At 59.0% G+C, this 27,003-nt stretch overlaps 2 protein-coding genes across 11 annotated transcripts; both read right to left on the reverse strand.

Annotated features, from left to right (window-relative positions):
* Window positions 1-490: 490 nt before the first annotated feature.
* On the reverse strand, window positions 491-12,890 carry PUF60 (poly(U) binding splicing factor 60). 6 transcript variants are annotated; one of them, XM_070382516.1, is made up of 12 exons: window positions 12,686-12,890; window positions 7,963-8,058; window positions 5,683-5,778; window positions 5,482-5,571; window positions 4,578-4,628; window positions 2,460-2,621; window positions 2,297-2,389; window positions 1,978-2,191; window positions 1,698-1,888; window positions 1,429-1,564; window positions 1,005-1,240; window positions 491-926 (listed from the first exon to the last, which is right to left on the reverse strand). In XM_070382516.1, the coding sequence occupies exons 1-12, from the start codon at window positions 12,707-12,709 to the stop codon at window positions 627-629; spliced, it is 1,689 nt and encodes a 562-aa protein (XP_070238617.1). In that variant the 5' UTR covers window positions 12,710-12,890; the 3' UTR covers window positions 491-626. The 6 variants fall into 6 exon arrangements, with proteins under 6 accessions (XP_070238617.1, XP_070238612.1, XP_070238615.1 ...); XM_070382511.1 differs by having other exon boundaries at window positions 7,963-8,055; window positions 12,686-12,848; XM_070382514.1 differs by lacking the exon at window positions 7,963-8,058 and having other exon boundaries at window positions 12,686-12,848.
* Window positions 12,891-18,067: 5,177 nt separating this feature from the next.
* On the reverse strand, window positions 18,068-25,418 carry NRBP2 (nuclear receptor binding protein 2). 5 transcript variants are annotated; one of them, XM_070382543.1, is made up of 18 exons: window positions 24,988-25,417; window positions 24,394-24,516; window positions 24,226-24,327; window positions 24,037-24,126; window positions 23,844-23,884; window positions 23,648-23,742; window positions 23,478-23,501; window positions 23,323-23,406; window positions 23,196-23,251; window positions 23,006-23,101; window positions 21,912-22,044; window positions 21,694-21,796; window positions 21,543-21,593; window positions 21,325-21,481; window positions 20,366-20,415; window positions 20,186-20,249; window positions 20,026-20,081; window positions 18,068-19,934 (listed from the first exon to the last, which is right to left on the reverse strand). In XM_070382543.1, exons 1-18 carry the CDS (start codon window positions 25,108-25,110, stop codon window positions 19,661-19,663), a joined length of 1,722 nt encoding a protein of 573 aa, XP_070238644.1. In that variant the 5' UTR covers window positions 25,111-25,417; the 3' UTR covers window positions 18,068-19,660. The 5 variants fall into 5 exon arrangements, with proteins under 5 accessions (XP_070238644.1, XP_070238642.1, XP_070238643.1 ...); XM_070382544.1 differs by having other exon boundaries at window positions 19,723-19,934; window positions 20,362-20,415; window positions 24,988-25,416; XM_070382545.1 differs by having other exon boundaries at window positions 19,723-19,934; window positions 20,362-20,415; window positions 21,325-21,460; window positions 24,988-25,415.
* Between the last annotated feature and the right edge of the window lie 1,585 nt (window positions 25,419-27,003).

Genomic DNA, 27,003 nt, shown 5'->3' on the forward strand with positions numbered 1-27,003 from the left:
CTCCCTACCGCCAGCGCCCTAACCAGAGGCTCGAGGTTTCCTGCCTTCCCTCCAGCACCGCCCTGCACCTCCCTACCCCCGACCCGTCCCCGCCTTAGCCTCACGACCCAGAGATCCCGCCTGCCGCCCCTCCCACGGCGACGTGGCTCCCTGAGGGCAGGGCGACAGGCCCAGGCTGTGCTTGTATTTATTTGCCCGGTGGACTGCGTGTGTCCTAGGACTTCGGAGACTCTGGGTCAGCCTTCTTGCAACACTACCTGAGCATGTGACAGTAGAGCCCCGCACAGCAGGAAGGCCACCCCCAAGGTTCACCGCCACCCCGTGCGGGCACCAAAGAACCAAGCAACTCCTGCTGACCCCGCAAATGCCTTCCTTGCGGTATTCAGGTCTCTGACCGACAAGGCTCGCTGCCTCTGCGCTGCCTGGGTGCTCGCCCTGCCCCGCACCCGCACCCCCGCCCCGGGAGCCAATAAGCACAAGACTACTGTCAGACAGGGACAGTCAGGGCCAGCAGCACCTGCACCTTTATCCACAGGCTGGGCGGCCGGGCCGAGATACCATTGAATCACTCTATAAAACCCAGAGCAAACAAGGAGAAAGTGCGAGTCCGGGGAACGGGGCCGAGGTCATGCAGAGAGGTCACTGTTATCAAAACGCTCCTGGTCATACACTTCAGCCACCACCTTGCGGCCAGCAAACCAGCGCCCATTGAGGGCCTGGATGGCCTTGTGAGTCTCAGAGGCTACAGAAAACTCCACAAAAATCTTGACAATGATCTCCGCGTCCTCTTCCTCGCCCTGCTTCTCTTGGTAGATGATGACACGGTTGACAGCACCAAACTTGCCACACTCCTCAGTCACCTCCCCTTCCAGGTCATCGTCGATGTCCTTGGGGTCCACCATGTTACGCAGAACCATCACTGTGGACTGTGGGGGGGACAGCTGAGAGCTGTGGCTGGCTGGACCGCCCCGCCCCGCCCTGCCCCACCGGCCCCGGTGGCCCACCTCCTGCTTGCGGAGGAGCTTCTGCATCACCATGTGGCGGGCACTGCTTCCTGAGATGCTCATGTGCTCCTGCTCACTCAGCATCTCCGGCCGCTCCGACTCGGGAAACAGCTCCTCCTCCTCCTTCTCCTTCTTAGGCTCCAGGAGACCAAGTGTCGGAGGGCTGGCCAGGATGGGATTCACCACACCAACAGAGGGGATGGTGACCGGAATGGGAGGCCGAGCCGGTGTCACACCTGCAGCAAACCCACAGAGTCAGCAGTCACTCCCCCCACCTCCCTCCATTCCCAGGAAGGAGCATGGCTGAACTGCCCTGGGGCGCAGGGGGCCCAGGGGGCGAAGAAGCTCGTTAAGGACAGCTGAAGGCATCAGGCCCAGAAGAGCAGCAGTGGAAGAAGGGAAACCTTGACCCACCCAGGCTCACCTGTGATGACTCCTGGGGCCTGGGCAGCCATGACGGCCTGGGGTAGAGCCCCCAGGGGCTGGGCCAGAGTCAGTGCAGGGGACACCAGTCCAGGAGTGGCTAGGGTACCCAGTACTGCTGCTCCAGCCACTGCTTCCTGCAACCAAGAAGGCCACCATGCTTAGTTCTGGATCTGGGTGCCTCCACTCAAGACCATCAAAGGGCCAGTCCCCACAGGACCAGTGGTCCCAGTGCCCACTACTGAACCACACAATGGCACCAATCCTTACCTGAGCTGTAATCTTGGCTGTGGCTGCAGCTGCGGCCACGGCAGCAGCCGGCGGGAGGCCTCCAGGTGTGGCCGGTGTAAGCAGGGGCATAGGGGGTGTGACAGCCTTGCCCACCCGCAAGTACTGGCCCCCCAGGTCAAAAAGGTTCATGGAAGACACAGCATCCTGGGACGATTGGGCTTTCTCATATTCTGCAGAGCAGGAGCGCAGTGAGGGCCAGCCTTGGGCCTGGGGTGTGGGGAGAGGGGGCTTCACCCCACCCCCACCTTCCCAAACTCACCAATGAAGCCATAGCCCTTGTGTTTGCCAGTCGTGGGGTCCCGAGCCAGCGTGCAGGATTTGATCTTGCCAAAGGCCTCAAACACACTCTTGATGTCATCATCCGAGAGGTCCTGGTGCACGGAAGCCACGTAGATGCGGTTGAAGGCTCGCGCCTCCTCGGCCAGCTGGTCTATGATGGGCTGAGCCTGCCCTATGTTGCTGGGTCTGCCCACCTGGGGTAGAGACAGGAGACAAAGAGCCCCCAGTCAGTCTAGGCTGGCTGTCTGGACACAGAACACGCTGCACACTGGCCCCAAGGTCCCCTCCCCAGCCCTCACCTTGATGTTCCTGCCTCCCAGCATCACGGAATTCATCTGCTCCAAGGCCAGCTGGGCGGCTTCTGGGACCTCATACTCCACGAACGCAAAGCCCTGGACATAGGAACGTGCAGTTAGGCCAGGAGAGCGCAGGGCTGGGGCGAGGTGGCAGACGGACCCTCACCTTGTGCTTCATGGTGACGGAGTCCCAGGACATGTCGATGCTCTTGATAGGCCCAAAGGGGGCGAACGCCTGGCGGATGGTGTCCTCCCCTAGCTCGTAGTAGATGGAGCCCACGTAGACCCGGCACATGATGGCCAGTGCCCGCTGCCGCTGAGCCGCCATCTGGAGCAGGAACAAGGGGAGACAGAGCCACTGGCCTGTGAGGGGTGGCGAGACGCTGGGCAGCCCCTTCCCCTCCTGGCCCACCCCTCCCCCTCCTGCTCCGCTGTGGGGAGGGCTCCCCACGCGGTGGTGTGGTGCAGGATCCGCCCCTGCAGTCAGGGTGGCAGGGGTCGGCAAGACCCCAGCCCAGGAAGGAAAGTCAGGCCTGAAGGCAGGAAACAAACACACCCTGGCCCACCCAGGTCCCGGGCAGACTGACAGCACAGCTGACAGCTGGTCGGAAGGCAGGGCTGCAAGCCCTCCACTCTGGGGCCGGGCACCTGGGCGGGCTGGGAGGTCCTCTCAGGGTCCTGGCCATGCACTCAGATAGAGAGGGAAGGGGGAGCCGCCAGGCTGCAGGGACGCTGGTGTGAGGCAAGAGAGGGGGCAAAGACGGGGCAGCTACTGCCCAGAAGAGACCCCAGGGAGGAGGTAAGGAGCCCAGTCAGGGACTCCCCGGAGAGAAGACTGGCAGCACCGCTCGCGCAGCCCCAGCGCCTTGAACCCTCATAGAAAGGGCTGCTGGTCCCTGGGAGCCTCACGAGGGAGCGGAGCCACCGAGAGGAGACGCCCCAGGGTCCGTGCGGGCGGGCGCCACCGCCTCCATGCTGGGGCCCCCAGTCGCTCGAGGAGACACTCCCACCCGGCCACCTCAGATGACAGGCCTCACGGGCAGTGCCCCAGAGCCACTTGCCATGGGGCACTGGGGGGAGACCACAGGCCCAGGGCAGGCCAAGGAGATGGGCCCTGGCTCCAGCCCCTCAGCGGGGGACCCCCACACCCTCCTGAGATTCCCCATAACCAGAGGCCAGCTTCTTTTTTCAGATATGCCAACTGGTCTAGGCCAACTGCCAACTGGCCAGGCCCCCACATCCTGCCAAGAGGAGCCTAAAAATAAGGCTCATGGCCCCCAGACAGGACCCCCTCCTCAAACTGCTCCCAACAAAGAGGCCACAGGCTTCCTGTCGAGATCAAGGACTGTCCCCCCCCAACACTTATGTCCCCTCTTGCGCCAGTTGCCCCAGATGTGAGACCAGCTGCCCCTGGGGTCAAAGTTCTCCAGGATAGGAGCATGTCTCCTCTTCAGTGTGGGCTCCCCAACAGTGGGGGTGCCCAGAGCCCCCTGCCTGACCTGCTCCCACAGACAGACGCTCCCTAGAGAGGACACGGGGTCTGTCTGGCCCGAGGACAGGACCACGTGTCCCCTGTGAGAACTCAGGCTCAGGGATGGCCCCTGGGAAGGCCATGTTTCCCCCTCAGACTTCCAGGGGGGCCTGGCCTCCTCCTCAGCCTGCCTCTGGGGGCGGGAGGGGCATCTCCTCCCCACATTCCTCTGCTGACAGCAGCCGGGGCCACAGCCACCACCTGCTCCCTGCCCGCGTGGACTCCGCCCCTTGCTGACAGCCAGGGTGCGGCCCAATCCTGCTCCTTCCCTCTCTCCTTCACGTGGGTCCCCCCAGCCCCCACCCCCTCCCCCCCGTCCCCCCTCCAGGGTTTGATGGGGCCGTGAGTTAAGACCCTTCTCTCCTCGGGCGCCTGACCCCAGCCAGGAGCCCGAGCAGCCTGGTGCCCGGCGGAGCTGGAGGCCTGGTGGCACACCCGATGTGTGCAGGCGGCACGGGTGCAGGGGGCCTGGCGCGGGCAGCTGCCCTCCTGGCCGGCTGCCCTCCGCAGTTACCTGGCCGGTTAGTTTTAAGGCGGGCCCTCAGAGCAGATGCAGGCCTCCCCAGGGGTGGTCCCGGGGTGGGTGCCCCCCACACCACTGGCCCCGCCGCGCCTGGCGCTCTGCTGCGCGCGTCCTGAGCTGGCGGGCAGGGCCGGCCACGGGGAGCAAGGTCCCCAGCACATGGGCGCACTGCCCCCCTCTAGCCCTGACTAAGGACATGAGCCCCGGAAGAAGTGAGCATGTCTATTGACCGATTGCAAAGGTGAGAGAGGATCTCCAAAGCCCATTGTCACTGCTGCCATCTGAAAGACAGTAAAGACAGAGTTCAGTCTGTTGGAGCCGAGCAGTCTCCGCTCTCGTCACACCTCACGCAGACAGCGGCAAGGCCCGGAGTCCCCGCCCTGCCAGGAGGCCCGCCTGCCTTCCCACACTGCCGGGCATCTGGCCGGCCACCGGCACCTGCCCAGGGGGGCCTCAGAGCCCTAGGTGCCCCGCCCCGCAGCCTGGCCGGCAGGGGCAAGAAGGAAGGGGGAGGAGCAGGAGGAGGAGGAGGAGGGGGAGGGAGGGGAGGAGCGGACGGAGCACAGTCAAGAGCCAGGCACCCCTGGCAGCGTGAACGTTTTGCGGGCTGGGTGGGGTGCAGGAGGCTCGAGGCCCAGGCCTGTCAGCTTCACCCTGTCCTCTTCCCCCATGGCCACGGCTGCCTCTGGCCATAAGCCTAGAGCAGGGCCCTGGGGAGGCGTCCCCAGCCTGTCCTCTCAATCCTGGGCCCCGAGCCGCTGGACTGGACTCACTGCAGGGGCGGGGGCCTGACCGCTTTTATCCGAGGCCGTGGGGGTGGGGAGAAACGCCCCTCGGGGCTACACCATCAGCCTCGCAGCTGGGCACATGGTGGGGGTGACCCAAGGCCACAATCTGAAGTCCGAGAAGAGGAGCCTACTGGGGAAGGGCAGGGGCGCAGGGCTACAGAAGAGGGTTGGCAGGGGCCGTGGGCTCTCAATAGGTGGGTAGGGCTGGGCCACTTGTGCCTTAGGGAGGAACCCGGGGGTCCCAAGGAGTCCTTGAGAAACGGAGCACCACAACACCTCGCGGGGATGGCCGCAGGCACGAGAGTAGGAGAGCGGCGGCGGGGTGGCGGGCGGGAGGGTGGCTCACCTGCAGGTTGGTAAGCTGCTGCTGCTGGTGGGCGATGGTCTGTTTCACCAGCACGCTCTTGATGCTCTGCTCCATGGCGTACTTCTTGGCCTGTGAGAGAAGGCAGTGAGGAGCACTGGGGGGCCCGCCTGTGGGGAGATGGGCCTTCCTCCGCCCCCGAAGGCGTCCCCTGCCGCGGAGCCCCAGGAGGGACGCGCTCACCTTCTGGAGGGCCTCCTGCTGCTCGGGCGTCAAGGGAGGCAGTCCCAGCTTCGCGGCTGTGCCCTGCCCGTTCTCCATCTTGATGGAGTCTGTCCCCTGCAGACGGGAGCAGGGAGATGGCTGAGAGCAAGTCCCCGACGGCCCTCCCATGGCCCCAGGCCCACCCCGCCCTCTGCCCGACCACTGCGCGTGGCCTGCAGCTCAGCCCATCCCCAGGGACAGACTGTCTCCCGCCTGGGGCGGACATGGGTCCAACAGCCCAGTGGCTGTCCCAGACCTGTCTCCTCCAGGAGACACTGGTAAGACACACACCAAAACAGACAGGCACGTTGGGGCCCTTGGCCCACCCAGAGCAGCTGCAGGACCCAGGCCCTCTGGAGTCACCAAGACAAGCAATGAGCAGTCAGAGGAGCCCAGCCCTCATGGCAAGCCCGACCCCAGAACCTCAGGCTCAAGTTGCATAGGAGAGCTGGCTGGCACTGGCCTCCCAGACAAGGGGAGGGCCAGGACTCTGAATGTTCTGGGATGCCCCGCTCTTGGGCTGCCTGGCACCCAGGCCCCCAACATCATCTCACAGCCACAGACTCGGCTTCCCTGCTCAGGACCAGTTCTAGGGACCACTCAAAAGAGCAAGTCTGGGAGGCGCCACCCTCCCAGCACAGCTGCAGGCAGTGCCCCACCCCCAGCCCTGCACGCCATCTGGAGACCTGGACTTGCTCTCCCAGCCCGCCTCACCAAACTTCTCCCTGGGCCATGCTTAGCGCCCTGGCAAGAGAAGCCAGAAACAGGCCCACCGTAAGGGAACAGAAACGGACACCCGCCAACACGCTGGGCGAGTACAGGAACGAGGAGATGCTCTGACGTGGCAGGCCCAGCCCGCTGCGGGCCAGGGCGGGTGCTACGAGGAGTACGGGTATGCCCTCTGCTGAAAGGCATTTCTAAGCTGCTGGCAGGGGAAGGACACAGCCGCGGGAGTGGCAGGAGCGTGTGTGCGGGGGCTCCGAGCACACCTGCCCAGTCACCAGGCGCTGGGTGGCTAGCAACCGTCCGGACTGGGATTCTCCAACCCCAGCATGAAGCCTCGGGAGGACAGCAGGGACGAGAGGCAGGCCCCCAGCACAGGAGTGACGGGCAACCACAGAGAGAGGCACAAAGGCGGCAGGAAGGGGCTGGCAACCCAGACCCCAAGAAGCACCCTCCTGACCAGCTGCAGTGCTAGGTTTCTAGCACAGGGTCAAAGGGCGGGAAGCCCTGGCAGCCCCTCCTCTGGCAGTGCAGTGTGGCTCCTGCATGGCGGTCCTCTTGGCCTGCCCGCAGGCCCAGAGCCCAGTTCTCCTCAGTGGGAAAAGAGGACAAGGGCCTGGGCCACGGCTCCAGAGCAGGCCGTCACCATGGTGATCAATGCCAGCCCCTCTCAGCCCCTCAGAAACTTCTCAATCTCCTCTTTGTCTTGAGAAACAAAAAGCCCTTCTCCTACCAACCAATGGCTGGCTACATAGCCAGCCAGGATCAGGAAGGGCTGGCTAGAGGGACACCCTGGCCCCCCTGCCCATCAGCTTCAGCCCCCATAGCTTCCCAGGATCCAGGCTGCATACCACAGCCCTCCCCAGGCAAGCTGGGCACCCGGCCCCAACAGCCCACAGGCCACTCTGCTGAGAGGCCCTGCCCAGTCCTCTGGAGGCAGGCACTGCCATGCAGAAGCATAAAGAACCTTCTTATCCGAAGACAGCAAGGTCCAGCCCTCCACCCCGACCCCACGGGTCTGGCGATCAGCACTGGCTGAGACCCTCCAGGCCAACCCTGAAGTCGAGGCCCCAGACCTGCGCTCTGACCTGCAGAGGGGTTGGCGTTCATGTTTTACTTAGAGATCTGAAGGGAAACTCTATTTCTGGCTCTTAACACCACCCTGCACATTCTGAATGACACGTCCACCCTCCTGTATGACACCAGCAGTGAAAGGCACGCACCGCCCGAGGTTCGGGCCCACCTGACCACAGCCACCATCTGCCCGGGATGTGAAGACATGTGAGGCGAGGACGCCAAGTAGATGCAGAGAGGAGGCGGCTGGAGCCAGGAGGGAGGCTGGGTGGCAAGGGGGCAGGGCAGGGTCTCTGCCCAGAAGGCAGAGTCCCCGGGGCTCCTCCCGCTCCCACCCCCCAGCCAGGTCTCTCTGGGGCCAGGGACGCGCAGGCAGGCAGGCAGGCGGGCAGGCGGGCGGGCGGCGGGCAGGCAGGCGGGCGGGCGGGCGGGCCTGAGGGCAAGAACGCTTAAGGGCAGTACCTGTGGAGGTTTCCATTTGTCTCCCGCTGCCACCACTGCCGCCGCCGCCGCCGCTGCTGCCGGCTCGGACCCCCCTCCTTGCTGGCCATTGACCTGCTGCAGGCAGGAAGGAGACGGTGTGACAACATTCGCAGACCCAGCCGCCCGGGCCCTCGCTTGTCTTCCCTGGTTAAGAGCTGGACTCTGCGAGGACCAGCAAGGAGCCAGTCAGAGCTCTGACCTGGCCCCGGGGCTTCCTGCAGCTGCCCCTCCACGCCTCACCCTGCTCGCTCCGCTCCTCCAGCACACCTGCCGCTGCCCAGGGCCCAGGCCCAAAGGGCTGGCCAGGAAAAACCAGAGCAGAGGCTGGGGAAGCCCCAGGCTGGCAGTAAGTCCTCAGAAAGAGACAGTGTGGAGAGCTGAGCTGTGCTCCTGCACCCCGCTCAACAAAAGACACTCGCTCCTGGGTCAAGAGCAGCCCTCTAGCCACACAGGAAAAGACGACCGGGACCACAGGTGGCCCTCTCCCCTTGAGGCGGACAGAGGCACCTCGCTAGCAGCCTGCACACACGCTGGGCCAGCCCACACCTCAGGCTCAGTTCCAAGGCCCCTCCTGAAGATGGCTCTGACTGGCAGGCCGGGCAGCGGGGCTGCCTCTGTAGGCTCCCCTATGCCTCCACCCCCTGCACACTGTTCAGGGCTGTCTAACTCAGGGCAGGTGAGAGTTTGGCCACATCTCGAGGAGCCAAAGAGCACTTGGTGTGAAGCCAGCCCAATGGCAGAAGGTGGGCAACATCATGGAAGTCAGGGTCTTAGTGGAAGGCCCCTGAGACTTCCCCACCATCTCAGAAGTCACAGAGCAGGAACCCACTCCCAACTCAAGCGTAAGACCCACACACATCTAGGACGATAGCCTAGGGCGAGAGCCCTGCCCATCCTCAAGGCACCAAGCACAAAGCCAAAGAAACGCTGGGCTGACCTGGCCAGAGCGTGTCTTAGGCGTTCCAGCCTCAAAGGGAAGACAGCAGCACAAGCCTGACTGCACTAGAGATGTGACCAGTGGGTGTGGAAGCTGTGGCCCACCCAGCGCTGCTCCTTCCCTGGAACCCCTCTGAAACTGGATCACTGCTGTGAGCCATGAAACCATGCTCCAGTGAGAGACAAAGGAAAGGGGGGCCCTTCTGATAGAGGTGCTACCCAGTGGGTGCTTGGCATCTGGGGAGAGGGTCTGGCTTTGCTCCAAGTGCCCTGGCAGCCCCCAGAACACACCAGAGCAGAGGCTGCCTTGCAAAACCCCAACAAGAGGTAACTTCAGGTCTGGGCATGTAATCCAACCTCTTGACCCCTGTGAATTAGATCAACTTGAAGGCACATGTATAGATGATTTCCTACTCACCCAAATAAGTGCAGCAGCCAACAGGAACTAGGACAGTGCTGAGACCAGAGATGGCTCAGAAGAGGCTTTGCAGGGAAATTCAGTCCACCCAGGACTCACAAAGGACAGCCGACCCCAGGGAATTCATGGCAGAAACAACGTCCCCAGTCCCACAGAGCCTAGGGCTCTTTTCTAAGCAGATGCTAAGAAAGCTTAGAGGAAACTGCCCTTCATCATTACAGCTAGTCTTACGCTATCCTCCAGCCGTGACTACAGCAGGCCACAGTCACAAAGCACCCCAGCAGCAGGCAGCAGTGCCTCGAGGGGTGCAAACTCCCTCTGGTGGGTGTGTGTGGGGTGGGGGAGCGTGTGTGCAGTGCAGGGGTGTACACGGTGTGTGTGGTGGGGTGGGGTGCAGTGCAGCCCCAAGATTCTGGGGCCCAAACCCCTGCACTGCCACTAATCAATAGCCCAGGGCCAAAGAATCATTTCCATTAGAAAACCAGAAAAATCAAGTAATTACTTAACACCTCCAGGCTTCAGGCTCGTTAGGCCTGTCTCCTGGGGCAGGCAGGAAGATTCAGCGAGTGGCCAACTCTGGCCAACTCCATATACAATACGTAAGGCAATTCCTGCACATGGCCAGCGATCCACAGGTTTCAGTGATTTTTTTTTTTTGTATTATTACAACATCCAGAGTCAAGTCCCCACAGTAGGACTCGTGCAGGACACTGCCTCCCATCTGGTCAGTACCCTTCACGTGGCGCCCTGCTATCCACAGTGTGGGCAGGTTCTGTGCGGGGCACTGTGGATGCACGAAAAGCAAGACAACAGACATGCTAGCCAACCCCGACATGAGGTTATTTCTGTAGCACAAGCCCTAAGGAGAAAACCAAGCACAGGGTTGGAGAGAGGGAGTGTGAGGGCCCCAAGGCCACAGCAGCAGAGACAGCTTCTCGGTGAGGTGACAGGCAGGCTGGGACCCACAGGAGAAAAACAAGCACCTTCACCTCTGGGAAGGTGAGGGAGTCCAGTGCTTTTGCCAGATGGAACTCCTAGGACAATGGTCCCAAGTAGGAGTGAGCCCAGGTGTCAGAGGAAGGGCCCGTGGCCTGTTTCTGCAGTGACCAGGCGGAAGGCACACAAAAGTTAGAAGAGGCTCTTCTGTATCTTCCTGGGTTCTTCCCCCCGAGATCACTGTCCGCCAAGTCCAGCGCCACTCACCCCACCTCCCGCAAGAGCCAAAGCCACAGCTTAGGGCAGCAAACCAGCACTCCTCAGCAGGCACAAACCAGAAGACGGAGAAGAAGCTTTTGCTATGCCCCTGCAGCACTGCAGGGAACCGGTGCCTCTTCTAGAAACCTATTCATTCGAAAGGTTAGAGGAGGAATGTGTTAGGCCACAGACTGGACCTCATTCTCACAAGCTGATAAGGTAAGTCTGGGCCTTTACAGTTTGTATATGCATGTTAACATACATTCATTAAACTTCTGTGGAGAAGGAAATGGCAACCCACTCCAGTATTCTTGCCTAGAGAATCCTGTGGACAGAGCCCAGAGGGCTGCTGTCCATAGGGTCGCACAGAGTCGGACATGACTGAAGCAACTTAGCATGCATGCGTGCAGTGGAGAAAGAAATGGCAACCCATTCCAGTATTCTTGTCTGGAGAATCCCAGGAACAGAGGAGCCTGGTGGGCTGCCGTCTATGGGGTCCCACAGAATCAGACACGACTAAAGTGACTTAGCAGCAGCAGCATCAACCTCCTGAAGAGGATTCAGATGGGCAGTGAAGACCCTTGTTGAAAAGCCCAGCTTCCAAGGTTCAGACCCAGTGCACACACCCACCCCCACTGTGACACCACCAGGTCTGGCCCTGTGCCACAGCTGAGCTGGGCGCCCCTGAGCAAGGCTGGGGTGTAGTGCCGATGCAGGTCTGGGGGTGCTCGGGGACACGAGGCCTCCACTCTCACTGGTCTCTGCTCCTTCTACACCTCCCCAGGAGTTTTGGTCCTTGTCTTCAAGCCTCCCTCTCCATCATCTTAAAACTCTGGTGACTTAGACAGTCACCCAGGCCTCCACCTTCACCTCTCTTCTCTCTAATGCCCCTGTCACAAAGGTGGTTGCTCCTGTGGCTTCAGCAGGAAGCAGGATATGGCACAAAGAAATCAGTGAAGTTAGCCAGATCTGAGAATCACACAGCGGGGCCCCCCTCATAGCCTGGGGCCGCTTTCTCAATGGGAGTCAGCTTTGCCCCAGTGAGGCAGGTTCGCCCCTTCTGTGGCCATCAGAGCCTGAGGGAGGCAGCCTAAGTACGCCCGCTGACCCTCAGATCTCCCCCATCAGTCCAACCTCCAGCCACACGCTTCTCACATAAACCCCATCCATTAGACTGAGCTGGGGAGGGGTAGGTAAATAAAGGGATGAAGTTCCCTGTGAGGGTCCGTGAGGGGACTCAGTGGCACAAGTCTGGGAGGAGGAAGAGTGAAGAGAGACTTCCCCAAGGAATTGCTGTGTGAGAAGAGGCTGTCCATCTCTGCTTAGCGCTCCATGTGGCTGAGCACTAAGCAAGGCAGGAGAGATGCCTGCACGCGCCCTAACACCTCAGGCACCTTGAGTAGAAACTGGTCTCCAGGGCCCAGCAGACGGCGGAACAGGGCAAGACTGTCTTTCGTTCCCTACTGCTCCCCCAAGCCCTCGCATAGCGCTTGGGACAATGTGACTGCTCAGGATACGTGCAACGAGAGATGTAATGAGAGGCCTCGTCTTCCCTTCCTGAGTAGGGGTTGCAGGACGGAATCCCTGCTGGCTGGAGACCTCTTCTCCGCTGGACATCAGCAGAGAGCCCATTCACAGCTGTGTACTCAAGAAGCGAAGGCCTCCCTCTTCACCAGGCCCGATCCCGTCCTACAGGCCCGCCCTGTGGCCCCTACACGCTGGAGGGGGAGACGCCACGGTTCCACGGTGCTCCGCCTTCAAGTCGGGGATACAGGCTCACAACGTGGGCAGAGGGGAACGACTACCGTCTGGCCCCGCCCGACCGCACCACGAAGAGAGCCGGCTCGCCACACGGCACGGGCCCCCCTCACCCCCCCGTCAATCCCAGCCGCACCGCAGGTCACAGCCGCGCCAGGTGCTCCCGCGCCGGCTGCCGGAAGTTGCAGTCTGCGGGCCGGAAGCTGCGGCCGCAGGCCGGCCCCCCTCCCCTCGCGCCCGCCCCGCCCCCGCCTCGCGCGACCGAAGGCCGTAGAAGCTCGCGCTGGGCTCCGGAGCGGCCGCTACGTCCCCGAGGGACCCTCGGCGCCCAGGCCGGGCCAACAATCTGCTCCCGCGGTCTGAGCGGCGGCCCGCGGTCACGGGGGTCTCACTTACTAGCGCTATGGTCGCCGTCGCCATCTTGTTCCCGTCGCGTCCGCCGCGCGCGCCACACGCTTCGGTTCCTTCCGCGGTCTCGCGCGATCTAGGCGCCGGCGGAGGCGCTCTCAAGAGAACGGAACTCTCGCGATTAAAGGCCCTTTCCCCAGCGACGTGGAAGGAAAAAGGAACGCGCTTCCGGTGCGGGGAGGAACAGTTAACGCTCCGGGAAGGGCGCGCGGAAGGGGCGGGGGCGGGGCGGGGGCGCGCGCGGCAGCCCCGCCTCCGCCCGCCGCTAGCACCGCCCTCCGCCGGCCTGTTAGGGTCCTAGGTCGCCCCTCCCCTCGCCTCTCGCGGCCTCTTTCCCTTCGCTGCTCGGTTTCTCTGTCTCCTTTGCAGGAAAACCCTGAGGCCGGGCACAGACGGCCGGATTCTCTCTAGAGCTGCGGTTGAAAACTGCGACCAAGAATCGCCTTTTTTCGGACTCAGATTTCGAAATGCCTCTTTGCATCGTATCTCTGAATGCGCCTACCAATGCATGGTGTGTTCCCTGTTATGGTCCCATTTTCTCTTTCCAAAACTGATAGCGTCCTAGAGCCAGCGACGTAACAGTCTGTGGAACTGCAACCCAAGAGACAGGCTTCCGAACCAATCCCCTGGGAAGGGTATGCACTCAGTCCTCTTAGTTCTGAACTATAAAGTTCCAGGTGTCCATCCCTGGCGTTGAGCTGCCCTGGACGTTTATTGCATGCCACACCCAGTCCCAAGACCCTCACTCAGTGAAGCTCAGGCCCTGACGTTGTCAGCTTAGCAACTTTAGCCTGCCTGAGGTAGCAAAGTATCTTCCCCAAGGAGGCAGGTCTCCTCTCAACCCTGGGAGATTTAATGTGAAATACAGACACCCTGTTTAAACACGACAATATTTTACTCATTTACCTTTCCTCTAAAATGATAAGAAAGAGTGCTTCGTTCAGTCATGTCCAACTCTTGGACCCTATGGACTGTAGTCCACCAGGCTCCTGTGTCCATGGGATTCTTAAGGCAAGCATACTGGAGTGGGTTGCCATTTCCTACTCCAGGGGATCTTCCCAACCCAGGGATCGAACTCATATCTCGTGTCTCCTGCATTAGCAGGCAGATTCTTTACCCCTAGCACCACCTGGGAAGGTTGCACCACCTTTATAAAGCCAGAAACCCCCAAAGACAAAGAGGTGGAATGTTGTGGAGCTGGAGGAAGGTGGACAACAGGGGCTGCTTTAGCATCCTGGAGGTTGAGGTCCAAGAGATGGTTCATGTGAGTGCAGTCATGACAAGGAAGAGATAAGAGCTCCGGCCCTACTGGCAGCGACTGAGAGGTGAGCTCCAGCAGAGGCACACTTGGAGGGCCTGCCTGTTCTGAAAGTGGGGAGGAATACATGAGATTCCTGCCTTTCTGCCACCTCCAACCCTGGCTCCCCAATCATGTGTCACTCACAATCCTCAGAGAGAAGAGCCTGTCTGCAGGATCTCCCAACACACACACACACACACACACACACAATAGACTGGCCGTTGAGAGGTGGGCAGGAGAATGACCTGGCTCCATCCTTGACCTCAAAGCACCACAAGGCAATAAGCGCCAACCACTAAGATTCAATGTGACTGGGCAACCCAGGAACACCAGACACCTGAGGGAGAAGAAAACTGGAAAAGGAAAAGGGACTCAGAAGGAATAGAGCCAATAGAGCAGGCCAGAGAGGAAAGAAAAAGGAAAAGCTAAAACCATATCCTTAGAGATATAGGATGTTGCATCAAAGTACATGAACAGATGCTGTAAAAAAAAAAAAAAACATTCAGCCAGTGAGAAAGCAGTTACAAATGAAAAATATGAGAGGAAAAGGAAGAGTTAAACAGAGAAGTTGCAAGATAAAGTTGAAATCTTCCAGAACGTATAACAATGAAACCATATAGCTAGAAAACAGACAATGGAGTACTGTCACACTCGTCAGCACTCTGCAGTACTAGAACCAGCGGGTGCCTCAGAGGCCTCCACAATAGGGTGGGCTGGGGCTGGAAGAGGGGGCAAAAGCACCACTCCCTGGTGCAGCTCTGCCTGTGAAATCTGGCATCGCTGCATTCAGAGTGCTAGTGTGCTGGGCACTGTTCTCGTTCCTTTTCACAGTTAACTTGTGCAAGCTCATGACCACCCCCATGCAATCTGAACCACTGTCTCAGAAGCAGCTGAGTGGCTCCAGAGCCTCTGCCCCTAACCTCTCAGAAAATAAGTCCAACATCTAAGTAAGCATTCCAGAAAAGGAAAGGGGAGAAATCAAAACAGCAAAGAAAACTTCTTAGAACTGAAGGGTTGGGAATCTCTGGACAACAGATGAAAGGGAAAGTCATATTGAGTTCTTACTGCAGAGCACAGAGAACTATCAACGTATTCAATATCAAGTGATAAACCATAGTGAAAGAGAATACAGAAAAAAAAAAACACTTTGCTGTAAAGGAGTAATTAACACAACATTATAAACTGCTATACTTCAATAAAAAATAATAGTGGAAGAAAAGCGAGAGAAGGTCTACATCAGAACCTCAGATATGCAGATGACACCACCCTTATGGCAGAAAGTGAAGAGGAATTAAAGAGCCTCTCAATGGAAGGTGAAAGATGAGAGTGAAAAAGCTGGCTTAAAACTCAACGTTCAAAAAACTAAGATCATGGCATCCGGTCCCATCACTTCATGGTAAATAGATGGGGAAACAATGGAAACAGTGACAGACTATTTTCTTGGGCTCCACAATCACTCTGGACTGGATGATGACTGCAGCCGTGAAATTAAAAGACGGTTGCTCCTTGGAAGGAAAGCAGTGACAAACCTAGACAGCGTATTAAAAAGCAGAGACATTACTTTGCCTGCAAAGGTCCATATAGTCAAAGCTATGGTTTTTCCAGTAGTCATGTACTGATCTGAGAGCTGGACAATGAAAAAGGCTGAGTGCCAAAGAACTGATGCCTTTGAACTGTGGTGCTGAAGAAGACTCTTGAGTCCCTTGGGCAGCAAGGAGATCAAACCAGTCAATCCTAAAGGAAATCACTCCTGAATATTCATTGGAGGGACTGATGCTGAAGCCGAAGCTCCAATACTTTGGCCACCTGATCCAAAGAGCCGACTCATTTGAAAAGACCCTGATGGTGGGAAAGATTGAAGGCAGAAGGAGAAGGGGATGACAGAGGATGAGATGATTGGAGGGCATCAGTGACTCGATGGGCACGAGTCTGAGCAAACTGGGAGATGGTGATGGACAGGGAGGCCTGGCATGCTGCAGTCCATGGGGTCACAAAGAGTCGGACAAGACTGAGTGACTGAACAACAACATCAGGACACATCGTTGATCCTGCCGGGGACCAGCCCCGGCTGATCCAGGGTATTCGAAGGAGAGACGGCATAGGCGAGGATCAGGATACAATAGCTTCAATTAGATATTAATTAAAGATATAAAGAGTAATAGAATAAGGATAGCTCAGTAGGAAAATTCAGTGGAGAAAAGAGGCTGAGTAGCTTGGTTTACGCGGGAGACCAATAAAACTTCAAGACAAGAAGTTTGCACCACTTACGTAGGCCGCAGGCGTCCTTCCGTTCTCCCGAAGGAGAGGAGACACTGAGGCCTCCCCGGTCGGATCTTAGAAGCCCAGGCATAATTAGTAAGCATGGTGGGTTCCGCGCTCCAGATGGAGACTCAGCCAGAGTGAGAGAGAGAGCGACATGGGGAGACCAGTATTTCGAGAAACTGATCCCAATTCTTTATTTTCCAGAGTCTGTTTTTATACACTAAGATGTTATACAAAAGTCACGTGGGGACAGCAGTCCTGACTTTTATTAAAGTCAGGTGCTTCACACAAATGTATACAGAGGTCTTAGGGGTGTTACATCATCTTCTGGCCAGGGGGGCCTGCTGACAATTTACGACCCTCTCCTTGTGACAGCGGTCAGTCAATCAGGACACTTATTTCTCCAGGGCTGATTATTCTCAAAACAGATGCCACCCAAGTAAAGTTACATTCCTACAGGGTGAGGGTGTAGTGGGTTTTAGTTAAGGAAAGAAAGAATTTACTTAGCCTAAGGTCTAACGTGATTAATATCAAAGGTTAATACTTATTTCTTCTATATATTCATTAATGTGTGTAAGGGCAGGGGATGTGGAGACTTAGCAACAAACATTGGCTCAACAAATGAAAAACCCTTCACCAATACAATTTCTAATCAGCCCATTATACTTATACTAATAGTTTTCTAACTTTTCTAAGGAACCTGTTTTTAGAAGGTTTAAAGCATCTCGTGCCTCTCACGGTTGGGAGGCTGTGAGCAATCACATGTGGCCGGACGAGCCTGTCAGGCAGGCTAGAGAACCTTCAGAGGAGTTTGTAGGTTAAAACACTCTTGTCACACCCAAGAGTTTTTATTGACTGGAGCTCTAGGTTAACTCCTTCTCCGAAAGAGGTGGTGGGGGACAGCCCCCCGTAAAGTCAGAGGTGTAGGTAAGAACACAAAGTAGTAAAGTAGGCAGGCTCTGGTTATGGGGGTAGGCGCTCGAGGATTTCCAGGGGGACTCCTGAGGCTCGATCCCGCCTTTGCGTATGTCGAGCCTCCTTCCTCATGACCTTTGCCATGGGCGGAGTACCTCACTCTGGCCCCCAACAGTTGATAATTTCCAAAGCATTCAGGTAAAGAAAAGATCCAGAGAGAAGACATCGCAAAGGTCAGAACTCAGAAAGGCATGGGAATTCTTGGGACTAGAAGCCCAACTTTGTACCTAGTTACACGAACAAGCAGATGTGAATGTAGTGACGGCAAGCTGCAGACTCCGTAAATGAATCAAGGAGGAGGAAATCATGGGCTCCAGCGGAGAGAAAGGAGGTGCTCCAGGACACTGCTGAAGTCGTAGCCCATGCTCACAGCCGGGGCAGGTGGCAGGGTGAGGGGTCCAGGAAAAGATGGAAATAGCACTTATGCAACAAATCCCAAGTTTGAGAGGAGGTTCACACTTCTGCAGGAGAATCTAGGGAGGAATTAATGACATGTATGGAAAACTAAGCCCCCCAAAAGGCAATGATTAACTGCAGGGAAAACAAAAAGTTGTGCAAGGAAGCAAATATTTTCCTAGGACACCTCATTCTCTGCTGAGACCTGTGGGAGTGAAGCTGTAATAGTGCCCATCACATTGAGATGGCGCTGTGTCAAGGGATGAGGCCAGTGGCCTCCCTTCCCCCCAGAGGACACCCGCATGTGACACATAATGTAGAAAAACCGATGAAAAGCAGCGAACGCGTGTGTGCGTGTCCTTGTGAAACATGCATTTTAAATGCCTGAAGAAACAGCTAAGAGAGTTGAATTTGCAAAGAATCAGAGTTAGACAGTGTATTTATCAGTTATTTATTATTGACCTAAAAAAATTCCACTTTGAAAATAATAGGTATGTCACTTTGAAGAGATAAAAGTTAAAATGAAAACCTCAACAGACATGAAATGGAGCAGTGCTAGTACTGATCCTTTTGAGTTCAGTTTAATCTCTGGCACAATCGGTTATGCACTGGATACTCCCAACTGTTTCAGACGATGCAGAATCAGACAGCTTGGCATCAGGATTTCCAAGTAGATGTGTAAGTTATTTTAAAGCGTAACTTTAAACTGAAAGGTGTTAGGACTTGAATAATTTTGTAGAGTACTGGAACATTTAAAATAACTTGAGATTCACCATATTTTTACATGGAATGTATCTGACATGTCTTGGTAAGGGGTGTTGGTTTGGGGTTTTGGTTGGGGTGATGTGGCAGGTGGGATGACAAAGATGTCCATGTCCTAACCCCCAGAACCTGGGAATATTATTTACTTGGTGAAAACTATTTTGCACATATGGTTAAGATTAAGGACCATGAGATGGGAGATTATCCCGGATTATCCAGGTGGACCCAACCTAACCACACGAAGCTTTCCTGGCTGCAGAAAACCAGACACACAGTTCAGGAGAAAGACTCAATGCGATGTTTCTGGCTTTGAAGATGGAGGAAGGGGCCATTAGCCAAGGGATCTGGCAGCCTCCAGAAGCTGAGGATGGCCTTCAGTTTAAGCAAGCATGGGAATGGGAACCTTGGCCCCATCACTGCAAGGAACTGAATTCCTGCCCGGTGCCCTGCGTGCTCCTGACACCTGAAGGCTAACAACCTGAAGGAGTACGGAAACGGTTTCTCCCCAAGAACCTCCAGAAAGGAGTGACAAAACCTTGTTGTTAGTCTGATGAGATCTGCGCCAGATTTCTGACCTACAGAACTAATATATGTGTTGGTTTAAGCCACTGAGTTTGTGGTAAAAACCTACAGCAACAACAGAGAACTAATACAGTGGTAGGCTTTTCTTGTTTGACATTTCAAACACTTAGAAACCTGAATGTGCTAAATTTATACATGCGGTTTTAAATGTTCAAGAGTGATTAACTACATTTGCAAATGGAGGGGGCGCTGATATCCCCAGGACCCAGGGAGGTAGCACGAGTAGGGGGGAGCTGGGGAGGAGCAGGGAGGGCATCTGACATGGACCACTCCGGCCAGGGGACGTGGACAGAGAACAGCTCTTTGTGGGGGCTGCAGGAGCCAGAGAGGGGCCCGGAAGTGGGTCTGCCCTGGACGGGGGGCAGGGGGCAAGAGCCATACGAGCTTCCGGGTCATGGCCACGCCCCTCGCCCAGCACGGTGCCCGACACTTGCAGCTGCTTTACCATCAGTCTAAGGTGGTGGTTCCTCGTGTGAGTCAGTGGCACCAACTTGTAATGGAGCGTTTGCCTGGGTGCACAGCTGTCCAGGGCTGACCTCCACCCCTCAGCCCCCAGCACTATGCGTGGTTCCCCGTGCGGCAGCCCCTTCGTGACCACACGGCCAGGAAATTGTGGAAGCTGGCTGCATGGGACATCCTGCTCCTAAGGACACGCAGCAGCTAACCAGTGCCCAGCACCGGCTCCCTTACCCCGGTGGGCCCGACCCCGCCACCCTCAGCCCCACCCCAGGGCTGCGGGAGCTATGCGAGGGGAGGTTCTCACTAGCAGGCACACAGGCAGACAGGGACCCTGGTTCCCCACCCAAGTGCAGGGGCCAATGCCAAGCTTCCCCAGGGAGCCAAGAGGTTGGCTTCCAGGGGGCTTGGGGCCCTGAGGTGTGCGAATCAAGGTCACGGCTGAGCTCCACGGTACTTGAGGAAGGTGCTGTCCAGGAAGGCGGCCAGCTTCGGCCGATCGTCCTGCAGGACGGGAGGGAGGCATGGGGGACGGAGGGGCGCGGCCCACCCTGCCGCCCTCCCAGGCTGGCCGCACCCAGCCCGCACACCTCACCTCGTGGACGAAGCCGTAGTGCACCAGCTCGGCGGCCAGGTCTTGGGCACTGTCGGCTGCGGCGGGGGAAGCCAGGGCATGAGACCTGCAGCGCTGCCTGCCCACCCCCGCCCCCGCCCGGGGTTCCCCCCCCCACCTCCACCCCCACCCCTCAGCCTACTTGGGAGCAGGTCGTAGGTGAGCTGCCGATGAAGCCGGTCCTCCAGCACCAGGAGCAGAGTGAGCTGAGGAGGTGGAGGCAGGAGGGTGTGGTGGGCTCGGGTTGGCCCGGTCCCTCTCCTCCCGCATCAGCATCTCTGCCGGCAGCAGCCCCCCCCTAGCCCACCCCAAGCTCACGTGCCAGCGCGCCTGGTCCTCGCTCCTTTCCAGGTTACACTGCATCTGGATCACCTGCGGGGAAGACACAGGCCAAGGTCACTCAAAGGCCGGACCTCAACCTCTGGCAGCAAGCTCAAATGCTGCCTCAAAGGGCCAGGCACGGGTAGTAAAGACCAGAGATGGGAAAAATCTCTAAGGGCAAACTAGAAAGCACATCTCACTGCTAGGAGCCTGCCAAAACTTTCAGAGGGTAGATACTGAAGCTGGAGGATGCTTTAGGATGGTTTCACAGGTGGAGAGAACACCTGGACAAGCTGTGGGAAGGGTAGGAAGAGCAAGATCCTCTGGGACAGGACAGCAGAAGCCCAGGATGCCAGTAAGACCAGGCCTCAGAGTGGGGGGCTGAGGACCTCCGACTGTGCCCCCTATCCAGAACAAGAATTCTGGCTGCATTGTGGAGGGAAGCCAGCAGCAGGCGACCAGGCAAGGGGCTGGTGCAGCATCTCGGTGGGGAACAAAGGAAGCCCAGATCAGGGCAGTAACCACAGAGACACACCCAAGGCCGAAGCCACGGCCTCTGGAAACCGGTGGGTGTGGACATGGAGAGGGAGAGGGGCTGAGGCTGCCCAGGAGTCCCCTAGCCAGGGGGGAGCCTTGCAGGAGGGGCCAGGGGAATCTCAGGGCCTAGGGGCCTTGGAGGAGACACGAGGGCACAGATGTCAGGGAATCCGCAGGCCAAGGAGGTGGGTCAGAGCCGTGTGTGGGGCAAGGGCCTGCAGGAGCCTTTCCTTGCAGAGCCTCTGGGAGAGGGGTCTCTCAGCTTGCACTACTGCCCCCCCCCCCCCCAGGTTCCACAGAGTGATCAGGCAGGACTTGGCCTCCAGCAGCCGGGAGGAGAGCTGGCCCGGCAGACTTGAAGCCCCTGGTAAGGGAGCCTGTCTGGGCAGTGGTCAGGTCTGTGCAGCAGGGGTGGAAGCTTACCTTTCTGGTCTCTGAGTCAAAAGGCTCTGGTGTTGGGGTCTTGGCCTTCGGGGCTTCCTCGGTGGGTGGGGCCAGCACACGGGGCAGCCCCAGGGGCCGGGCAGCAGCAAAGTTCATCAGCGGGTAGATCCCATTCCTAGGGACACGATGCAGGGTGCTGCCAGCTGGGGGTTCAGGCCCGACAGTTGCCCCCTCCCCAGGCTCACTCCAGCCCTCACCTGACGTCCTCCAGGAACTTGTCAAGCTCTAAGCAGGAGACTTCTGAGTACCTGGTGTGGGTGTAAGAAGAACGTGAGGATGGCTGGCCTGGCCAGTGGGGCTGGGCTGGCCAGGAGGAGCAGGGAGGCCTCTGGGCTGCAGGTCACTCACCGCCACTGCAGCGGGGGCCAGGGGGGCCGGGGGATCTCCGCCAGGACTGCGTGCGGGTCCATCGCCTTGGTCTTTTCCTCTACCACATTCTCAGGCATGAGGTCTATGGGCCGCGGGAGCACACAGGCGGCGGGCCCTGAAGCATGGGGTCCTGCCGGGCCTCCTTCTGCAGCCTGACCCCAGGCCCTGGCCCACCCCCAGGCCGACCTGCCCCTCACACTGGTGCTGGATGAAGCAGTGGGCAGCCAGGAGCTTCAGCGAGTGCACCTCGAACAGCACGCGGTGGAAGAGGAGGTTGTGGGCAGAGGGCCGGCGGGCAGGGTCCCGGGCTAGGCAGGAGAGGATGAACTCCTGCGGAGAGGGGGCAGAAGTGGGTGTAGCCTCTCTGCTCTGGCCCCAAGCCTCTGGGAGCCTTCATGCAGCTTCCGGCACAGGGAGAGGCATCCTGTTAGCCGCCAGGCCAGGACCTGGGTCTTCAAACAGGACAGTGGAGTCTTCCCGGGGCCCAGAGCTGCCTTTGTTTTCCTTCCAGTAGGCACCCCCGCCCCAGTTTCTGAGGGGGGCTGGCACTGTCATCCCCAAGTGACAGATGAAGACTGCACACTGAGGATAGACACCAGCCCCTGCCTTGGAGCCCAGGCCTGGGCAGAGTGCTGGCAGATCAGCCTGGGCCCCTGAACTCGGAGCAGCCCAGCCTGAGCCCACCTGCCTGCCCTACTTCTGGTGCTGCAAGTCAGGACTGGCTCTGCAGATGGCCTTGAGGGGTGCCTCCCTTGCCCCACATCCAGGCCCTCACTGCCTCTGGGTCCATCCTGGCTCCATGTCTGTCTCAGTCCCACCCAGGCCCCACCAGTCCCAGAGGCCATGGGTTAAGCCAGGCAGTCGCTGAAGTCTGGCCACAGAGGTTGTGGCTGCAGCTTCTGAGCATATGCCCTCTGCACCCACCCACCTTGCCCCCTGGGATCCTCTCAGCCAGTCTCCTGAAAGCTTACAGGCAGGGCCGTGGAGTTGGGCAGACCTAGACATACACTGGCTCCACCATTCACGCTAAAGGCTCTCTGAACCTGTTTCTTTATAAAACTGGCATAAACACTGCACCCACACTTAAAGCATATCTCTGTGCTCAGGATGTTCCCTCATGCCATCAGGTCTGCCCCGCAACACACCTGCCTGGTAAGGCCCGCCTTGCAGGGGAAGGGCTGGTGCAGCAGCCTGGCTCTGACCTGCACCATCTGCAGGCCTGCCTGAGGCCCCTCACTGCCCAGCCTGGAACATTGACAGCCAACTCACAGGGGCAGGGCGAGCTGCTTACCCGCATGTTGGGGTCGCTCAGCGAGTGCCTGGCACGAGTGATGGCCTCCTCTGTGACCCGGGTGTCCCCATTGGCCTGGATCTCCAGCACAGCCATCTGGGGGGCAGGGCAAGGTCAGGCAGGGGGAAGAGACGGGTGGGGTTGGGGGAGCTAGCTGGGAGGAGGGCCCCAGGCTACACTGGGTTAGTACCTCTAGTGCGCACATCCCAAAGGAGAAGATGTCCACGGCAGTGCCATCAGCAACCTCTGAAAGGGGAGAGCGGGTCAGGACGGGTAAGGCGGATGCAGGGGGCAGGGTGGGGGCCTCCTGGATTCACCTCCATACTCTGGCGGGAAGAAGTGCAGGTTCCGAGGTTCCTCCCGCTCAACACGGATGGGACTTCGAAGATCGTCGGGGAGCGCTACAGGAAAGCAAGGGGTGAGCAGACCGGGCCTCTCCATGGCCCCCCCATCCCCCAGAGTCCCCACGCACCGTTGGAGAAGATCCGGTGCCACACTGAGCCGGTCCCCACGGGGAGAAAGAGCAGGTGTCAACGTGACAGGGTGCGCAGCGTCATCAGCCCTGTGTTCCCAACAGGTCCCGCCTGGCCCAGCCTCCCCACCACCCTCTCCTCCTCGCCGCCCCCTCCTCCCCGCCAGCACCGGAGCCAATCTTGATGAGGCCGTTGTGCTGGATGAAGATGGTGTCGCTGGTCAGGTTCCCATGGATGATTGGGGGGCTGCAAGCGTGCAGAAAGCTGGGAGAAGGGGAGAGCCGGTGGAGCTGGGTCAGGGTGCCAGGAGGCAGGGTGGATGGGGGAGATCGCAGGCAGGTGTTCAGGCAAGCCCAGGCCCTCACCTGAGTGCAGACAGGATCTGTGTGCACCAGCGCTTCCAGGCCTGGCGGTGGATGGACTCCATGAGGTGGGCTCCAAAAGGCAGCTGGGCCTGGGCCGCCTGGCCCAGCCCTGCCCCGTGCCCCTCACTGTCTCTGTCCCCAACAGCATCCGGACCCCAGCCTGTCCCTGACCCACACCAGCCCACTTGCATACCCTGGCATTCATGGCCTTGTGGTTCTTCTTGGTCTTTTTGAGGAATTGCTTGAGGCTGCCTGACGACACATACTCTGTGATGAAGATGACCTGCGAGGCGGCAAACTCACGGGCTCCACCAACAGTGGGTGCCCACAGCCACCCCACCCACTGGTGCCCCACCACCCCATGGCCTGCCCAGGGGCTTACCCGCGCTCGGGACTCTGAGGCGTCCAGCCAGTACTTATGCAGCTTGACAATATTGGGGTGGTCTACCAGGGCCAGCTGCTCAAACATGGTCTGGATCTTCTCCTGGGAAGGGGGGTGCAGTCACCAGGATGATGGGGGTGGGGTGGGGGGTGGGGCAGCGGGCCTTACCTCGTGGACCAAGAAGGCCTTCCTGTCAGCAAAGTGCAGCTCGTTCCACACCACCTCCACCCCCTCCTCAGTGTCCATGGCCAGGAATGTGCTCTGGACCCCCGGCATGTTTCCCTGATTCACCTGGGGGTGGGGGTGGGGATGGAGGTGGGGGGGCATGAGTGAAGTGTCGGGGGAGGCTCAGTCCCCAGTCACATCCTATCCACCAGCGGGAGGGTGTGAGGCAGGCACTGGTGTTCCAGGGAGAAGCTGGGGACCCAGGAGCAGAGGTGTGGTATCCTGGGGCTGGGCTGTGGGGATTTGGGGCATGCTTGGGTTTTTTTTGAGGATGGTTCCCAGGAGGCTAACAGGTGATCTCAGAGGCATGGGGAGGTGGTCTCGAGAGACTGGCCCTTAAGAAAGAGGGGGTTTCTCACCAGGGCGTGGGGGCCAGGCTAAAGCAGTACGAGCGCGCATCGAGAAGGAGGCCGCCTGCGCGAGGGTTCGGGCAGGTTCCCGGCCTCCTGGCTCCCCCAGAGTGCGCACGGCCCCGCGTGGCCCCAGGGCCCCTCCACCCGAGGTGGGCGGCGCCCCGCTCCGCCCCGCTGTGCCCACCTGCTCCCGCCGCTTCTGCCAGCGGCCGCACGGGCTCTCTTCCAGAATGTCGCTCTCGTCCTCACTCTCGTCCTCCCGTTCCCGCTCCCGGCCCCGCCTCGGCACCAGCTCCGGGGCCGCCATGGCTCGGCCGGTTCAGGCCACCGCCCTGCGCGCGATCCGCCGCCCAGCGCCGCCGCCGCTCTCCGCCCGTCCTGGCCCCGCGCCCAGACGCCCAGCTGGAAGCGGAGCTGCCGCCACCACCCCCTCGAGCCCCCACCCTGGTTCTGGGAATTGGGAGGCGCGGGCACGCGGCCGGCCCGGGGGTGGAGCCCGCCTGCCCCGCCGGAGCCGCCTCCCCGGGCCGGAGCCGAAGCGGAGGCTCCACGCACAAGGCAGAGAGCCCTCGCGGCACCCCGCGGAAGCCCCACCTGTCCCAGCCCTGTGCCCCACCGCATGGAACCCCGCCCCGCCCGATGCCCCGCCCCACGCCCCGCCACACCCACGAAGGCCCCGCCCACTGCACCTAAGGCCTCGCCCGCCAGCCCACAGCCCCGCCCCTCCAGAGGCCCCGCCCGCCTGGGTCCCAGCCAGGCTTCTGCTGGGACGCGCAGCTCTCGGCTGTCCAGGGACCAGCCTTAGCCCGGCGACCCGGGCGCGGGGGTTTCCGTGGCGGCCTGAGGCCAGGTCCGTCGGAACCTCCCCGAACGCGCGCTGGCCTGCGCTCACTGGCCCTGCCCAGCTCTGGAAGCCGCTCGTACTTCCTGCACCGCTTCCGCGCCACACTCCGTCAAGCACATCGGGAAACCTGGCATGGTCCCCAGGCTCCCGCCTTGGAGTGAAGCCAGCGTGGAGCAGGTCGAGGGGCAGCCCGCGTAGCCCGGGGTTGCACCACGAGGGTCTGAGGTCAGGCCACAGAGAAGCGTCCGTCCCTCCTCCCTTAAGGAACACGTCTCTCTTAAGGAGACAGAAGAATACCCAAGAGGTAGACTGTAATTGAGTTCAGTTCAGTTCAATTCAGTCAGTCGCTCAGTCATATCCGACTCTTTGTGACCCCATGATTTGCAGCAGACCAGGCCTCCCTGTCCATCACAAACTCCCGGAGTTTACTCAAACTCACGCCTGTAATTAGTGACCCCCAATACTTTCCTGGGCTTCCCTGGTGGCTCAGAGGGTAAAGCGTCTGCCTGCAATGCGGGAGACCCGGTTTGATCCCTGGGTTGGGAAGATCACCTGGAGAAGGAAATGGCAACCCACTCTGGTACTCTGGAAAATCCCATGGAGAAGCCTGGTAGGCTACAGTCCACAGGGTCACAAAAAATCAGACATGACCCAGCGAATTCACTTCACTTTCACTACTTTCCTACTATCTCCTTCCTCTCACCTGCTGGGTTCCCACTCACCCTTCACTTTCTCTTTCTGGGGAGAAAGGCTGTGGACACAGGTACCCACTATCTCTCAACCCTGAGCTCCAGCGTCTCCAGCTCGGTCCAAAGGCCTTCAGCCCTGCTGGTTTCGGAGTCGCCTACTACACCTCGCTCCCCCACCTTCTGCACAGACTTAACTCCACTGCTGTCATCCTGATGGGACCAGCAAAGCTCCCACGTTCCACACTCCACTCGCCCAAGGTGATCCTGAGAAAATACCACTCACTGCTCAGAACTCTCTGTGAAAATGGAGGAACCAGGAAGACTTGGCCCAATGCCACCTGTGCCAACCAGACACTCTGTGATCAATGTCTGAAGCTCCAGGATCATCCAAGACTTAGACCTAAATCCATGGGAAGCAGAGACCATGCTGGATACAGCTGTATGTCACCTTAGGTTATCAATGCTTATTGTCCTTGTTTAATATCTTATATTTATAATAAGGAGAGAGAATTTTGTGGAGGAACTTTCAAAAAGTTGAAATCAAAGAAGAGAGCTTTGTTGACATACAAACAATTCCTTGTAAACTGTAAAAGCCATGGAGTGGAGTGGAGTACATGCATGTTCAGTCGTGTTCGACTCAGTGGCCCTAGAGACTGTTGCCTGTGAG

The sequence above is a fragment of the Bos mutus genome, chromosome 14, assembly GCF_027580195.1.
Source record: "Bos mutus isolate GX-2022 chromosome 14, NWIPB_WYAK_1.1, whole genome shotgun sequence".
NCBI lineage: Eukaryota > Metazoa > Chordata > Mammalia > Artiodactyla > Bovidae > Bos > Bos mutus.

Excerpts from the sequence above, each read along its gene's own strand:
- PUF60 (XM_070382516.1), bottom strand. The coding sequence starts at position 12,709 with ATGGCGACGGCGACCATAGCGCTA. Across the intron at positions 2,622-4,577 it reads CTCTCTCACCTTTGCAATCG|ATGGCGGCTCAGCGGCAGCG; the intron begins GTCAATAGACAT and ends TTCCTGCTCCAG. Across the intron at positions 927-1,004 it reads AGCTCCTCCGCAAGCAGGAG|TCCACAGTGATGGTTCTGCG; the intron begins GTGGGCCACCGG and ends TCCCCCCCACAG.
- NRBP2 (XM_070382541.1), bottom strand. The coding sequence starts at position 25,110 with ATGGCGGCCCCGGAGCTGGTGCCGAGGCGGGGCCGGGAGCGGGAACGG. Across the intron at positions 23,885-24,036 it reads ACAAGGCCATGAATGCCAGG|GCCTGGAAGCGCTGGTGCAC; the intron begins GTATGCAAGTGG and ends ATCCACCGCCAG. Across the intron at positions 23,743-23,843 it reads CAGATCCTGTCTGCACTCAG|CTTTCTGCACGCTTGCAGCC; the intron begins GTGAGGGCCTGG and ends CCCTTCTCCCAG.